This window comes from Carcharhinus amblyrhynchos, chromosome 4 (assembly GCF_965287045.1).
Source record: "Carcharhinus amblyrhynchos chromosome 4, sCarAmb.v2.hapA, whole genome shotgun sequence".
NCBI lineage: Eukaryota > Metazoa > Chordata > Chondrichthyes > Carcharhiniformes > Carcharhinidae > Carcharhinus > Carcharhinus amblyrhynchos.
This window is the reverse complement of record NC_137327.1, coordinates 27,214,869-27,232,867: the sequence shown is the minus strand read 5'-3', so window position 1 is coordinate 27,232,867 and position 17,999 is coordinate 27,214,869. Positions and strand designations below refer to the sequence as shown.

The following is a 17,999-nucleotide window of genomic DNA, read 5'->3' as shown; positions in this document are numbered from 1 at the left end:
GCTTTCATTCCCCACTGCCAATCTCATCCTACTACTTACATTAACCATGTGGTGGCTTGTTATGTGTGAAACACAACAAGCAAACCCATGCAAGGTTGCTAGAAGGCTCTTGGGAGGTGTAGAGACTATCCCTCGTTCAAAGGCACTCAGTGTCCAATGCACAGACTTGGCATTGAGAAAGGGAGGGGACCATTGAGAGCTACTCCTCTGACCTTGCTTCTGACTCCTGTTTCCCTCATGAAGCCAGTGATGATATCTTTGCTTAGAGTGAGTGTCATACCAGCTGCAGCCACCGCCTCAACAGTGGTGCTGGCATTCAACAGAGCTGCCAGCCTCTGACTGATCTTTCACTGGGCTACATTTCCACAGGGTCCTTGATCCAGGGCAAGGCCCACTGCATCCAGTTAAATGCCCGAGTGACACTTAGTATGGCTGACCTTTCCTAAAAAGAGGTGACACAGGGCTTTTGCCAAACCTCTAGCTTGCAGGCAAATCTGGCGTTGCCTCCATTAAATACCGCCTGATATAAATTGCCATTTACAGAGCCAATGATTGGTCAAGAACAGTCAACGTGGATTTGTTCGGGGAAGGTTGTGTCTGACTAGATTTACTGAATTTTTTCGAGGAGACAAGGCCAGTTGATGATGGTAGCGTCTTTACTGCAATCTGCTTAAATTTTAGCAAGATTTTTGGCAAGGTCCCAAATGGTAGACTTAATAAAAGCCCATGGGATTCAATAAGAAGTGGCAAATTTTAACCATAATTGACTCAGTGGCAGAAAGCTAAGGGTTATAGTCGACAAGTGTTTCTGTGACTGGACAATTGCTTCCAGTGGGTTTCTGCAGGGCTCAGTACTAGGTCCCTTGCTATTCATGATTTATATCAATGCTTTAGACTTAAATGTAGTGGGCATAATTAAGAAGTCTGCAGATGATACGAAAATTGACTGTGTGGTTGGTAGATAAAACACTAGACAGACTGCAGCTAGACACTACTGAGCATATTACAGAAAGGATGTGATCACAATGGAGAGAGAGAGAGAGAAAAAGTACAGAAGAGATGTATAAGGATGTTGCCAAGAATGAAGAATTTTAGCTATGAGCAAAAATTAGATAGGATGAATTTGTTTTCTCTGGAACAAAGTTGATATGAGATTTAGTTGAGATATAAAATTATAAGAGGCCTACAGAGTAGGTAGCAAGATGGGTGTTAAGAGAGTTGATTGAAAGGACATTTCTGTTGGCAGAATCAGGGGACATAGATTTAAAATAACTGGTGGAAAGTCCAGAGGGGAGTAGAGGAAAACAATTTTTCATCCAAAGTGTTGTAGGGATCTGGAATTCAATGCCTTGAAAGAGTAATAGAGACAGAAAAACTTAATATATGTTTCCACAGGGCTATGAACCAAGAGTTGGGTTAGACAGGGTAGCTCTTCTTCAGCTGGTATGAATATAAATAGATAAATTCTGGTCCATAAATCTTTATATGTTTCCATTGAAAGGAACTAATTTTCTCCACTGGCATTCTGCAATCAATTATTTTTTTCCGATTCATTTGTGGGACATGGGCATCTTAAGAAAGTTGATGATTGCCCAGACTTATTTTCTCTTGAAGTGAATGAGAGGACATTTTAAGAGTCAATAACATCGCTGTGGATCTGGAGTCACATGTAGGCCAGACCAGGTAAGGATGACAGGTTTGTTTCCCTAAAGGATATTAGTAAACCAGGTGAGTCTTTACAACAATTCACAATATTTTCATGGTCATCATTGGAAATTTAATGCCAAATTTTTAATCTGACTCAAATTTTACCACTTACCGTGGTGGGATTCGGACACTGATATCCAGGCAATTACTCTGGATTGCTAGTCCAGTCACATGACGAGTAAGTTACCACCTCTTACTTCAGGTCAAAATTCTGCAATTGTTTTATCTGCTTTTAGCATCAACCTGTGTTTCATCTATGACAAAGGCCTTTCTAAGTTGCCTATAGAATGCAGTAACAGTGGAGGAACCTACACTCTAGTTTGCCCTTCCATTTGGACCTTGGCACCAATAAGGAGGGGAAATCGCTATATTAACCAAATCCTCAATTCTGAATATTCTGGGCTATTTTGAATTGTGTTTTGGAAAAAAATTTTAGGAAACAAATGCAGAATTAAATCACCATACCTCTGCAGGATACACCTGATTGTTGACAGTATGCTCTGATCCACGGTCACTTGTTGAACCCCAGTGGAAATGAAATTGCTTCAATCGGTATTGGTTCTTCAATGGTCCACTGCTAATAACTGCAAGTGAAAACAGCGACATAAATAGAAACCTAACTTGAAATGTTAAGAACATAAGAACATAAGAAATAGGAGCAGGAGTAGGCCATCTAGCCCTTCGAGCCTGCCCTGCCATTCAATATGATCATGGTTGATCTGTCGTGGCTCAGTTCCACATTCCCGCCCTCTCCCCATAACCCTTAATACCCTCTCTTATCAAAAACCCATCAACCCGCGTCTTAAAAATATTTAGCGAGGTAGCCTCCACCACTTCAACGGGCAGAGAATTCCAGAGATTCACCCCTCTTTGAGTGAAGAAGTTCCTCCTCAACTCCGTTCTAAACTGCCCCCCCCTTTATCTTGAGCCTGTGCCCCCTAGTCCTATTATCCTTTCTGAGCGGGAAGAGTCTCTCCACCTCTATCCTATCCATCCCATTCATCATCTTATACGTCTCAATGAGATCTCCCCTCATTCTTCTAAACTCTAACGAGTACAATCCTAGTTTATTCAGCCTCTCCTCATAGCTCAACCCCCTCAACTCTGGTATCAGCCTAGTAAACCTCCTCTGCACTCCCTCCAAGGCCAAAATATCCTTGCGTAAGTACGGCGCCCAAAACTGCACACAGTACTCCAGCTGCGGCCTCACCAATGCCCTATACAGCTGCAGCAAGACCTCCCTACTTTTATATTCAATCCCCCTCGCGATGATCCCATTCGCCTTCCTGATCACCTGCTGCACCTGCAAGCTGGGTTTTTGCGACTCATGCACAAGGACCCCAAGGTCCCTCTGCACCGTCGCCTGCTGCAGTTTTTCTCCACGTTAAGTGATAATCGTTCCTACCATTATTCCTACCAAAGTGGACCACCTCGCACTTGCCAACATTAAATTCCATTTGCCATTTCCTGGCCCATTCACCCAGCCTATCTAGATCCTTCTGTAGACTCTCCACACCCTCCGCACAATTTGCCTTTCCTCCAATCTTGGTGTCATCAGCAAATTTCGACACCCTACACTCGGTTCCCTCCTCCAGATCATCTATATAAATGGTAAATAGCTGAGGCCCCAGCACCAACCCCTGAGGCACTCCACTAGTCACCATCCGCCAATCCGAATAGCACCCAGTGACCCCCACTCTCTGCCTCCTATTTGACAACCAATCCTCTATCCACGCTAACACCCTACCCCCAAATCCCTGTCCCCTGACCTTCTGCAATAACCTCCTGTGAGGTACCTTGTCAAACGCCTTCTGAAAATCCAGAAAGACCGCATCCACCAGCTCTCCTCTATCCACCGCCCTGACACATAATTCCCTGCCTTTTGCCTGGCACCCTTCTTAAACAACGGCGTAACATTAGCCGCTTTCCAATCTTCCGGCATTTCCCCGGAATCCAGCGACGTCTGGAAAATAACCACCAAGGCATCCACTATCACCTCCGCCATTTCTTTCAGAACCCTCGGATGCATTCCATCCGGTCCTGGCAACTTGTCCACAATCAGTCCCTCCAGTCTGTCGAGCACCTCCTCTCTAGTAACAGTAATGTCATTAAGACCCTCCAGTCCTACCACCTTTCCATCTCTAACACCCGGCAAATTATTCACGTCCTCCTCCGTGAAGACAGAAACAAAAAAGTTATTCAGGACCTCAGCCATATCCCCATCCCCTACCACTAAGTCCCCCTTCTCATCCTCTAAGGGACCAATGTTCACCCTAGCCAGCCTCTTCCTTTTTATATATTTATAAAAACTCTTGCTATTCTTTTTTATATTAAGCGCAAGCCCAGCTTCATAGTTTCTCAGGCTATGTTGCTATAGTAATTTTTAAAGCAAACATTTAACTAAAAGCATATGTATATTGAGTTAACACACCATATTCTATATGTAGCCTATGTATATTGGTAAATTTTGCTCTTTGCTTTTGTTCTTGGGTAATCTGGGGCCTGGAGGACAGATGCACAAAAAGGAAACAGATAAAATCCATGGAGGTTGGTCTCTATGGGCACAGTGTGTCTCACTGGCTGCATCCTTTCTGAATGCTACGCATTCCTTATTTTCTCCAACATCGTTGCTTATTGTTCTGCCAAACTTGAAATGATAAACTAACACTTGAATGAGCTAACTCACTCACAATATGAACTGCAGTCTTGTAATGCAAGTTGATATTATAAAATCACTTGTTTTTAAAAATGTTCCAATACAAATACATTCAAAAAGTAAACAATAACAAATGAGACCTGGATCTCCATTTGATTTTGGAATATTAAAGGAGAGGATGAGGCATTGTTAACAATTAACATCTCAAATCTGCCACAAAAATAAAACTGCACCTAAATTTATCTCTCCAAAAATCTACTCTTTCCTCAAGGCATACAAGAATGCCTTCTCAAACCAGCTTGGTCACATCTAAATTGAGATTAAAAATGTGGTTAACTTTTCTCTTATTCTACATGCTGTCCTAAATAACATTTGTCATTATATCAATAACAAAAAGAAAAGCTGTGAAGTATCCCTGAGGCAACTACCACACTGAGGGAGGTATTTTGTGCTTTGCTAATGAAGATTGGTGTTTCTTTGTCTGAACACATATCTCGGGGGAAGCATGAGCCAGGATTGTTTTTGCTGCTTTTACTCTCAGCTCCACTTGAAGTATACTTGTGTACCCTGAACTTGGATTTTTCCATTAAAATGATGAAGAAGTAAACAGGCGTTCCAGGAGGCCATATAGAAGGGGGCAAGTTCACAGGAATCTTCATACTGTCATAACTTTTCATATGGACAATGGGAATCAGCAGAAGAAGGTTTTAAAGTTTCCAGGTTGCAGTCTTTTCAAGATCATGGGTGGTTTGGGATGTGCTATCAAATATATAATTGGGCCAGGGAAATAGTTTACATTTCTATCATACCATTTAAATGAATGCTGAAATGGTATCTGCTCTTTTCAAAAGAGGATTACACTTAACAACTTAAACTACACTGATGATGCAGTTAACCTGCTAACCTGCAGTAGCTCAGCATGCCCTTCATACTGTCTCTGTCCAGACATGGCAATCCAACCACACTAATTCCAGATGTCAAATATCCCAGGGGACCAGAAATGGATGCTTCTCCTATTCATACATGACTGTATATGGACAAACTGTTCTTTGACTGAGGTAATGAGAGCCATGTGCAATAAGCCTCCCTCTGACACTAGACCACTTGTCTCCACTACCCTTGAGACTATATATAGAGATCATTAGCTTGGCAGCATAGAAAGACATCAGGTGAGCCTGCGTCAGCCAGGACCAATCACCTAGGAAGCTGGAGGTTTGGAGTTGTGATTTGATTGCTATCCACTAGCTGTGCCTCTTGGAGGCTTCCACATCCTGCCCCCTACCACCCTCCTGCACCACCTTCATTCCTGCCTGACTGGAACTGATGGCAAATGACTGTGTTAGTGTTGAAAGTGCACGTGAACTTCAGTTTTATCTGATAATGGGTTTAATGGTTTTTCTACGACAGTAATTTTCAACAGTCCACAAAATTTGAAAAGCCACAATTTCATTTCTTCAATCTTTTGAAGACAGAGGTAATTGTCTGTAACACCTAAGACATAGCAGCAAAAGTTGACCATTTGGTCCATCATGTCTGTTCCACTATTCATTGAGATCATGACTGATTTGATATGTTAATCCTCCACTCCACTTTCCCACCTCTAATGCAAGTATACCTTTCCTTAAATAAGATTGTCTACCACAGTACAGAAATCTTCAATAGTCCATAAGAGTTGAAAGGCCATTATTTTAGTTCTTCAATCCTTTGATAACAGAAGGTAATTGGCTCTCGAAACCTATAAATTGTCTGTAACCCTAAGACCATAAGACATAGGGGCAGAAGTAGACTATTTGGCCCATCAAATTTGCTACACCATTCAATTAGATCATAACTGATGTGTAAACTGATTATCCTCAATTCCATCTTCTGCCTTATTCCCATAATCCTTGATTACTGATTAAAAATCTGTCTTTCTCAGCCTGAATGTACCTTTCAAGATTATGAGATTACGCCCACTGGTCCTAGACTCTTCCACAAGGGACAACAACCTCTCAGCTTTTAAGCCCCCTTAGACAACTGGATGTCAACCATGCTCTGTTGTGTTCTACTTGTGGAGAAATTCACATGGCAGCACATTTTTCCTGACTCATGGGTCTTATAACTGCTTAGGTCAAGGCCCCTTGGAATCCAAAACGTCTCAATAAGGTCACCTCTCATTCTTCTAAACTTCAATAAGTACAGTCCCAGCCTCCTCACCTTTCCTCATAAGAAAATCTGTCGATACTCAGGATCAACATAGTGAACCTTCTCTGGATTGCCTCCAATGGCAGTATATAGTTTCTTAGATAAGGAAACCAAAATTGTTCACAGTATTTCAGGTGTAAATAATGTCTTGTATAGTTTTAGCAGGACTTCCATTTTTATAATCTGTTCCCTTTAAAATGAAGGCCAACATTCCATTTGATTTCCCAATTACCTGCTGAACTTGGATGCTAGATTTTGTGATTTTTACATACAGACCCCCACGTCCCTGAGCTATAGCTTTCAACAGTCTTTCTCCATTTAAATAATATTCAGCTTCTTTATTCTTCCTACCAAATTACATTACTTCATATTTTCCTACATCATATTACATCTGCCAATCTTTTGCCCATTTACCTGCTCATTTAGCGTGTCTATCTCCCTCAGTAGACTCTTTGCCTCATCCTCACCACTTGCTTTCCCACTTATCTTTGTGTCATCCTCAAACTTTGCAAATAAAACATTCACTTCCCTCCTCCAATTCATTAATATATATTGTAAATAATTGCAGCCTCAGCACTGATCCCTGTGGCACTCCATTAGTTACAGATTGCCGTCCTGAAAATGCCCCTCTTACCCCAACTCTCTGACTTCAATTCGTTAGCCAATCTTCTATCCTTGCAAATATACTGCTCCAACTATGGGCTCCTATCTTATTAACTAATCTTTTCTGCGATACCAAATCAAATGTATTTTGGAAAACCAATAATATTATATCTGCTGGTTACCCTTAATCTGTGCTGCTCATTAGCACCTCAAATAATTCTAATAACTTTGTCAGGCATGATTTCCCCTTCATGAAGCCATGCTGACTCTGCTTGATTATAGTACGTACACCTAAATGATCTGTTACTGTATCCTTTACAATGGACTCAATCATTTTCTCAATGACAGACGTTAAGCTAACTGGCCTATAATTACCTGTTTTTTGTCATCCTCCATTTTGGTTTAAGGGTTTTACATTAACAGTTTTCTAATCATCTGGAACTTTTCAGGATTTAAGGATTCTGGGATGATTACTACCAGTGCGTCCACTATCTCTGTGACTACTTCCTTTAATATCCAAGGATGCAACTCATCTGGTCCAGCAAACTTATTGGCCTTTGGCCCCACTAGTTTCTCTAGTACTTTTTCTCTAGTAATCGTCATTGTATTTATTTCCCCACTGCCCACTTTTGCATCCTGATTATTTAGAATTTTTTGGAATGCTTTTAGTGTCTTCTACTATGAAGACTGATGCAAAGTATTTATTTAATTCTATTGCCATTTCTTGGTTCTTATCATTTCCTGAATCTCATTCATGAAGGGGCCTATGTTCACTTTAGCCTCTCTCTTCCTTTTTATATCTTTAAGAAGCTCTTACTATCCAGTTTTATATTACTTGCTAGTTTACCCTCCTAGTTTATCTTCTTCCACTTTAATTTTTTTGTCATCTTTTGTTGTTTTTTAAAATTTTTCCAATCCTCTGGCTTACTGTTAATCTTTGCTACATTGTATGTTCAACACTTCCTTGAATAACCATGGTTGATTTATCCCCTTCTTAGAATTCTCCTCTCTCACTGGGATCTATCTTTGTGTGAGTCATGACTACTTTCATAAATGTCTGCAACTGCTGATCAACTGTCTTTCCTGTTCTACTCCTTTCCGGTCTACTTCAACCATCTCTGCCTTCATTCCTTTGTGATCACCCTTCTTTAAGAACATAAGAACATAAGAAATAGGAGCAGGAGTAGGCCATCTAGCCCTTCGAGCCTGCCCCGCCATTCAATAAGATCATGGCTGATCTGTCGTGGCTCAGTTCCACCTTCCCGCCCTCTCCCCATAACCCTTAATCCCCTCTCTTATCAAAAACCCATCAACCCGCGTCTTAAAAATATTTAGCGAGGCAGCCTCCACCACTTCAACGGGCAGAGAATTCCAGAGATTCACCACCCTTTGAGTGAAGAAGTTCCTCCTCAACTCCGTTCTAAACCGCCCCCCCTTTATCTTGAGGCCGTGCCCCCTAGTCCTATTGTCTTTTTTGAGCAGGAAGAGTCTCTCCACCTCTATCCTATCCATCCCATTCATCATCTTATACGTCTCAATGAGATCTCCCCTCATTCTTCTAAACTCCAATGAGTACAAGCCTAGTTTATTCAGCCTCTCCTCATAGCTCAACCCCCTCAACTCCGGTATCAGCCTAGTAAACCTTATTTAAGTTGTTTCTGACCCAGGTTTTTTACTCTCAAACTGAATGCTAAATTTTACCATAGTCACTGTTTCTTCGGGGATCTTTTGCGCTGAGACTGTTCATTAAATCTGCCTTATTACTTATTACCAAATACAAAACAGCCCAATCCCTGATTGCATCCACAACATATTGTTTTAGGAAACTGTCCAAATACATACTATGAATTCTTCCCCATGGCTACCTCTATTAATTTGAATTTCCCAATCCACATGGAGTTTAAAGTCAGCCATGATTAATGTACTGCCTTTGTAACATGCCCTCATCTCCTAATTTATTCTCCATCCCTCAGTATAGCTGATGTTAGGGGGGGCTACTGACTACTCCCGCCAGTGTTTTCTTTTTTATTCCTTAGCTCCACGATCTTCCCTTGCTATCTTACTTATTCTATCTTGTATTAACAAAGGTAGCCCACCACCCTTTCCTTATTGTCCGTCTTTATGAAAAGTCACATATCACTGAATATTTGGTTGCCAGGTTTATTCTACTTGTAACCACGCATCAGTAATGGCTACAGGATCATATCCATTACTCTAAATTTGTGCTGTTAATTCACTTATTTTGTGCCGAATATGATGTGTATTTAGAGAAAGAGCCATTAATTTTGCCTTTCTATCATTTTCTCTCCCTTTTGACCCTATTTGCTGCTTTTTTAAATGTTTGTACACTCTGTCCCTTCCTGTCACACTCTGGGTATCATTACCTGAACAGCTGACTTGCAATGCTACCATACCCTCTTGCTTGGTAAATATATGTATCCTCCTCCAGAACCATCCCCCCATTCAGTTTTAAAACCCTTACAGAAGAAAAATGAAATAATTTACATTATCAGATTTACAAATTTGAAATAAAAAATGCAAAGTGGTCTAAATGATATGAGTGCACTCTATCAGTGATGGTATGTGAATAACTGTGGAAGCAAGTCCACAGGGATCTGAAAGATCTTAGCCAGCATTTCACAGGGACTGAGGAGATTTAAAGTTTGTTTGAAATCTACGAAGAGATTTTTAAGATGTTACTCTCATCAAAGACCCCCCCACAAAGTTAAATGTTCAAGGACACAGTCTTAAGGGCACACAGTCATATGATCTGATAACATGGACGTGTTTATCAAGCTGGGTCGAAAAAAGTTATTCAGAACACAAGTGGTTTAATTATTTATGGATAAATAGACACAAACACAAGTCAAGCAAAAACAAAATGCAAAATTCAATAGACACTTACATCAGTGTGTGGATGTTACAATGTGAGCTGGTAAGATGGTGTGCAAGGCCAAAAATCTGGTTTGTGCCCAGACAGAAAGGAAAAGGAAGTAGTGTGGCTTTGCTAGCGAAGGAAAGGATCAGTGCAGTGGTGAGAAATGATATAATCACTGGAGATCAAGATGTGGAATCAGTCTGGGTAGAAATGAAAAATAGCAATGGAAGGACATCCCTGGGTGGGAGTAATCCATACATCCCCAAATAGTTGTTCTACAGTGAACATAAGAACATAAGAAATAGGAGCAGGAGTAGGCCATCTAGCCCCTCGAGCCTGCCCCGCCATTCAATAAGATCATGGCTGATCTGAAGTGGCTCAGTTCCACTTTCCCGCTTTCTCCCCATAACCCTTAATCCCCTTGCCTCAGCAAGGAAGCCTCCACCACTTCAAAGGGCAGAGAATTCCAGAGATTCACCACCCTTTGAGTGAAGAAGTTCCTCCTCAGCTCCGTTCTAAACTGCCCCCCTCTTATCTTGAGGCTGTGCCCTCTAGTCCTGCTGTCATTTCTGAGCAGGAAGAACCTCTCCACCTCTACCCCATCCATCCCCTTCATCACCTTATACATCTCAATAAGATCCTCCCTCATCCTTCGAAACTCCAACAAGTACAAGCCCAGTCTATTCAGCCTCTCTTCATAATTCAACACCCTCAACTCCGGTATCAGCCTAGTGAACCTCCTCTGCACTCCCTCCAAGGCCAAAATATCCTTGTGCAAGTGCGGCGACCAAAACTGCACACAGTACTCCAGCTGCGGCCTCACCAGTGCCCTGTACAGTTGCAACAAAATCTCCCTACTTTTATATTCAATCCCCCTCGCTATGAAGGCCAGCATCCCATTTGTCTTCCTGATCACCTGCTGCACCTGTAGGCTGGGTTTTTGCGACTCATGCACAAGGACCCCCAGGTCCCTCTGCATCGTAGCATGCTGCAGCTTTTCGCCCTTTAAACAGTAGTCCCTCCTACTATTATTCCTGCCAAAATGGATAACCTCACACTTGCCAACATTGTATTCCATCTGCCAGGTCCTCGCCCACTCGCTCAGCCTATCTAGATCCCTCTGCAGATTTTTCACACCCTCCGCACAATTTGCTTTTCCACTTATCTTTGTGTCATCAGCAAATTTCGACACCCTACACTCAGCTCCCTCCTCCAGATCATCTATATAAATGGTAAATAGCTGAGGCCCCAGCACCGATCCCTGGGGCACTCCACGAGTCACCAACCGCCAATCCGAATAGTACCCATTGACACCTACTCTCTGCCTCCTATTTGACAGCCAATCCTCTATCCACGCTAACAACTTACCCCCAACTCCATGCCCCCTAACCTTCTGTAACAACCTTTTGTGCGGCACCTTATCAAATGCCTTCTGAAAATCGAGAAACGCCACATCCACCAGTTCCTCTCCTTCCACCGCACTAGACACATCCTCATAGAATTCCAATAAATTCGTCAGACACGATTTCCCCTTAACGAATCCATGCTGCATCTGCTCTATTAAACAATTCTTCTCAAGATGCCTCGCTATTTCTTCTTTGATGACGGATTCAAGCATTTTTCCTACAACAGACGTTAAACTAACCGGCCTATAATTCCCTGCCTTTTGCCTGCTACCCTTTTTAAACAGCGGCATAACATTAGCCGTTTTCCAATCTTCCGGCACTTCCCCGGGATCCAGCGAGGTTTGGAAAATAATCACTAAGGCATCCACTATCACCTCTGCCATTTCCTTCAGAACCCTGGGATGCATTCCATCTGGTCCTGGGGATTTGTCCACCATCAGTCCCGCTAGTCTGTTGAGCACTACCTCTCTATTGACAGTGATCGCATTCAGGCCCTCAACTCCTACCATCCTTCTATCTTTAATACCCGGCAAACTATTCGCGTCCTCCTCCGTGAAGACCGAAGCAAAAAACTTAGTTAAAGCCTCAGCCATTTCCTCATCCCCCACCACTAAATCCCCCCTCTCATCCTCTAAGGGTCCAACATTCACCCTAGCCAGCCTCCTCCTCTTTATATATTTATAAAAACTCTTGCTATCCTTTTTTATATTTAGCGCTAGTTTAGCTTCATAGTCTATCCTTCCTTTCTTTATCAACTTCTTCGTCATTCTTTGTTGATTTTTAAACCTCTCCCAATCCTCTACTCGCCCACTACTTTTAGCCACTCTAAATGCATCAGCTTTTAATTTAATACTCTCCTTTATTTCCTTCGTTAACCACGGCTGATTATCCCTTCTCCTACGATTCTTCTTTACCATCGGAATAAATTTCTGCTGAGCACCAAGAAAGATCTCCTTAAAGATCCTCCACTGTTCCTCAGCAGTCCTACTGACCAGTTTGCGCCCCCAATCTACATTTGCCAATTCCTCTCTCATCCTATCATACTCCCCTCTGTTCAAACAGAGGACACAGGTCCAGGATCCTACTTTCTCATCCTCCATCTGCATCAAAAACTCAACCATACAATGATCACTCTTCCCAAGAGGATCCCTCACAACAAGGTCCCTAATTCTACCTGCCTCATTACATAACACCAGATCTAAGATAGCTCGCTCCCTCGTCGGCTCCAGCACACACTGTTCAAGGAAACTATCCCGGCAGCATTCCAAGAACTCTTCCTCAAGCCCACCACGTCCAACATGGGTCGACCAATCAACATGTAGACTGAAATCCCCCATAATTATCGCCGTTCCATTTCTGCACGCATCATTTATTTGTGTGTTTATAGCCTGCTCCACCTCCAGGTCATTATTTGGGGGCCTATAGACCACACCCACCAGCGTCTTCCTCGCCTTACTGTTCCTTATCTCCACCCACAACGATTCCACGTTCTGCTCTTTGGCGCCTATATCTTCCCTTACTACCACCCTGATACTATCCTTAATCAGCAGAGCTATCCCTCCCCCCTTTTCCTCCCGTCTATCCTTCCTAAACACTTGATACCCCTGGACATTCAGCTCCCAGTCCCTGTCACCCTGCAACCACATTTCCGTAATGGCCACCAGATCATATCCATTTGTGCTGATCTGCGCCACCAGCTCATTCACTTTGTTCCGAATGCTTCGTGCATTCAGATAAAGGGTTTTTATCCCAGCCTTTATCTGTACCCTATTTGAAGGAATGCTACTAACCTTTCTCATGCCCCCTACTCCCTTTATTATTGGAACATCCTTGACCTCTTCCCGTACCTGTACCCTCTCTTTTACTTTAGACATTGTAATTTCACCTACCCTTGCACCCCCCCCCCCCCCAAAATTAACTTAAAGCTCTATCTACAGTCCTAGTTATACGAATTGCCAGGACTGTGGTCCCAGCATGGTTCAGACCAACACCATCCCATCTGAACAGGTCCCACCTGCCCCAGTACTGGTGCCAATGCCCCATAAATTCAAAACCATTCCTCCCACACCAATCCCTGAGCCACCCATTCATCTCTTTAATCCTATCTACCCTATGCCCATCTGCACGTGGTTCAGGTAGTAATCCAGAGATAACCATCTTGTTGGTTCTGCTTTTTAATTCCATTCCCAGCTTTTCATACTCCCTCTCCAGATCCTTATTCTCCAATTTGCCTATGTCATTGGCACCTACATGCACCACAACGACCAGATTCTCACCCTCCCACTCCAGGTTCCTCTGCAGCCCAGATGCGACATCCTGGACCCGAGCACCAGGCAGACAACACACCCTTCTGTGTTCTTCATCTTTGTGACAAAAGACAGTGTCTATACCCCTAACCACACTATCCCAAATTACTACTACATTCCTCTTTACTTCTTCCTCTTTGTCCTGTGTCTGCATCACTGTACTGTGGGCAGTTTGCTCATCAACCTTACAGCCCTCATTCTTGTCCACACTGGGAGCAAGAACCTCAAACCTGTTGTGCAGACTGAGAAGCTGAGGCATTTGGGTCCCCCCCTCCTTCCTCCCCCCTCGCCACTCCCCCCTCCTTCCTCCCCACTCACTCCTCCCCACCCTCCGCCTTCCTCCCCACTCCCCCCTCCTTCCTCCCCATCCCCCCTCCTTCCTCCCACCCTTCCTCCCCCCAGCAGCCCCCTCTTGTTCCTGACCCTTAGGGTGAGCCAGTCTAGGGGGTGTGGATGTCTCTTGCACCCCATTATCTATGGTACACTCCCTCCCCCTGATGAGCCTCAGTGTCTGAAGCTCAGAGGCCAGCTCATCTACTTTGAGCTGGAGCTCCTCCAGCAACCAGCACTTACTGCAGACAAGGAAGGGCAAGGGGGGCAAGGAATAACCCAGGAAATACTGAGGGCAATAATCAGGGTTACTTTAATGTGCACGCAGACTGAATTAATCAAATTGGCTAGGGTAGTCTGAAGGGATAGTTCATTCATTCTATTAGAGATTGTTTCTTGGAGCAATTATTGTGGAACCAACAAGAAAGCAAGCTATTCTGGACTTGGTACATGTAATATGGATTAATTAGTGGCCTCACAGTTAAGGATCCTTTAAGAAAGAGTGATCATTGTATAGAAGAATTCTTTTGAAAGTGAGAATCTGGAGTCCCACACTCGCATCCTGGATGAAACAAAGGTAATTACATAGGCATGAGGACAAACTTCACCCTAGTGGACTGGGTGGGAAGGCTGAAAGGTAGGACAGTTGATGAGCAGTGGCAGTTGTTTAAGGAGATATTCAATTCCTCCCAACTAGACGATATTTCAGAGGGAGAGAAAGATTGTAAGAGGGGAAAATTTCATCCATGGCTAAGTAAGAAAATTAATGACAACCTAAAGGGAACTAAAAAAGTAATGAAAAGAGCAAAGGTAAATTATGAAAGAAAACTAGCACAAAATATATTAAAAAAGCAAAAAGTTCCATAAGTATATAAAAGGGAAGGGAGCATCTAAAGTGAATGTTGGTCTTATTGGAGGATGAACGCGGGTGAGTTCCTGTGAACACAGAAATGGCACTGATGCTAAATAAATATTTTATCTTAATTTTCACAGTGGAGGACACTAGTACAATACCAATAGTTACAGATAATGCAGAGGTAATAGAAAGGGAGGAACTCAGAACAATCATCATCAATGGGTTAATTGTATTCAACAAACTATTTGGATTGAAGGCAGACAAATCCCCAGGATATTAAACAAAGTGCCAGCAGGGATAGTGGATCCATTGACTGTAGTATTCCAAAATTTGTTGGATGCAGGAAAGGTTCCGGTGGACTGGAAAAAATGCCAATGTAATGTCTCTATTCAAAAAGGGTGGGAGGGAAGGTAGAAAGTATAAAACTTTAGACTATTTAGTTTAACATCAGTTGGTGGGAAATTGTTAGAATCCATTATTACTGAAATACTAACAGGATATTTGGAAAATCATTACATAATCCATCAGAGTTAACATGTTTTTATGAAGGGTAAATCACATTTGACTAATTTGCTAAAGCTCTTCAAAAATGTAACAAGCCAAGTGGATAATGGGGATCCTGTAGATTCGTGGACTTCAGGAAGGCGTTTAAGGTGTTGCACAGAAGGTTAATCCAAAGGTAAAATAATTTATAGTTAGGAATAATTTATTAGCTTAGATAGAAGACTAGCTAACTGGCAGAAGACGGAGAGTCGGGAGAGTGGGTCTTTTTTCTGGTTGGGAAGATAACCAGTGGGATGTCACAGGGTTCGGTCCTCAGGCGCCAACTGTTCCATCCTATATTAATGACCTGGGTACAGGTAAAAAAGGTACTATAGCCAAATTTGCAGATGGCACTAAAATAGGTAGGATAATAAATTGCAATGGGGAAATAAGAAATTTACAAATGGATATAGAAAGATTAGGTGTATGGACTAAAATGTGGTAGATGGAGTTTAACGTGGTTAAGTGCGAGGTTGTCCATTTTGGCCATAAAAATGGCAAACCAACTTATTATCTTAGTGGAGACTTTGGGATGCTTCGGTGCTAAGGGATCTGGGTGTCCTCGTGCATGAGTCGCAGAAAACTGGTAAGCAGGTACCACAGGTAATAAGGCAAGCAAATGGAATTTTGGCATTTATAGCTAAAGGAACAGAATATAAAAGTAAGGAAGTGCTGCTGAAACTATACAAGGTGAGACTGCACCAGGTGTACTGCATACAGTTTTGGTTCCCTTATTTGAGGAAGGATATAGTGGCACTAGAGGCTGTTTAGAGAAGGTTCACTAGATTGATTCCAGAGATGAAGAGTCTTCTAAGAGGGTGGTTAGCAATGCTGCCTCACAGTGCCAGCAACTTGGGTGACTGTGTTGAGGTGGCATGTGGGTTTCCTCCGTGTGCCCTGGTTTCCTCCCACAGTCAAAAGATGGATGGGTTAGGTTGATCAACCTTGTTAAATTGCCCCTTACTGTCAGGAAGATTAATAGAGTAAATATGTAGAGTTATGGGGATAGCGCCTGGATGAGATTTTTTGTCGGTGCAGGCTTAATAGGCCGAATGGCTTCCTTCTGCACTACAGGGATTCTATGACACTTTTATTCTATTCTAAGAGAGACTGGGCAGTTTAGGCCTACACTGACTAGAATTTAGAAGAAAGAGAGATTTAATTGAGGTATATAAGATGATAAAAAGTATTAACAAAGTAGAATAGAGTGGATGCTTTCTCTTGTGGGGCAATCTAGAACAAGAGGTCATAGTTCTAGGATTAGGAGTAGCAGATTTAGAATGGAGATGAAGAGAAACTACTTCTCTCAAAGGTTGTGAATCTGTGGAATTCACTAGTCCAGAGCATTGTGGATGCCAGGACACTGAGAAAATTTAAGGAGGAGATAGACAGATTTTTAATTACTAATGGGTTGAAGGGTTATGAAGAACGAGCAGGGTTATGAAGAAGGGTTATGAAGAACAGCACAGTCCAAAGATATGCGAGTTAGGTTGATTGGCCATGCTAAAATTGCCTCTTAGTGTTCTGAGATGCATATGTTAGAGGGATTAACGGGTAAATATGTAGGGATATGGGGGTAGGGCCTGGGTGGGATTGTGGTCGGTGTAGACTCGATGGGCCCAATAGCCTCTTTCTGCACTGTAGGGTTTCTATGATTCTGTGAAAGTGGAATTGAGGCTGAGATGGGATCAGCCATGATTGTATTGAATGGCAGAGCAGGCTCGAGGGGCTAAATTGCTCCTAGATCTTATGTTCATACAAAAACAAACTCAGAAGGTGTTTTTATGTCTTATATGTATACATTTATTGTAATAAAAATGTTTTGTTATTCAAAAAGTGCTTCCAAGTCTTACCTTTTTTTGGTCACTTTTAGTGGGAGCACACACTCACACACATTCCTTTATCTTCACTCACTCTCACACACAATCATCCACTTTCACCCTCACCCACCAAATTCTCACCTTCCTCTTGGGCCCACATGGTTCCAGAATCTCTCTGGCCCTGGCTCTTCTCAGGGCCTGTGCCAGCCCCAGCCTTTCTGTGCCCCCCCCCCTCAAGCATCATCCTCGACTCTTCTCAGGCCCCTGGCACCAGCCTTGGTTCTTCCTGCTCCACTGCCCAGGGCCTTCTTGGACCCCTCCCCATCACCTGCCTCAGCTCATCTCAACAGCCCCCCAGCTCATGTTGAGCCCAATGCCCTATCCAGCCTTCCTGCCTGGCTTTGGCTCTTTTTGGGCCACCCCTACCTCGCCTGGCTCTTCTCTGGTTTTGCAACCCCTGCATCAGAGAGTTCTGTTGGCTAAGACTTATTCTGCTGATCTAAACTAACCACATATATTGCATAACTAGTGCAGCCAGATACAAGTAAACACAAATGCAAGTTAGGAAAAAGGAAAAGGCAGCACAAATTATTTGTAAAATAAAAATAATCAATACCACAGTCCAATCTCATATGCCAACATAACTTCATAATAATGGTAATCATAATAATGACAATCAAAAACAATTAGGAATTTGCCTACTAGTTAGA

At 42.7% G+C, this 17,999-nt stretch overlaps 1 protein-coding gene across 2 annotated transcripts in view; it reads right to left on the bottom strand.

Moving 5' to 3' along the window:
- ca5a (carbonic anhydrase Va) overlaps nucleotides 1–17,999 on the bottom strand; it is a 67,810-nt gene that overhangs the window by 25,737 nt on the left and 24,074 nt on the right. For both annotated transcript variants that reach the window (XM_080186884.1, XM_080186885.1), the window contains exon 4: nucleotides 2,173–2,291. In XM_080186884.1, the coding sequence (XP_080043010.1) occupies nucleotides 2,173–2,291 (119 nt within the window). The remainder of the gene's footprint in view (nucleotides 1–2,172; nucleotides 2,292–17,999) is intronic.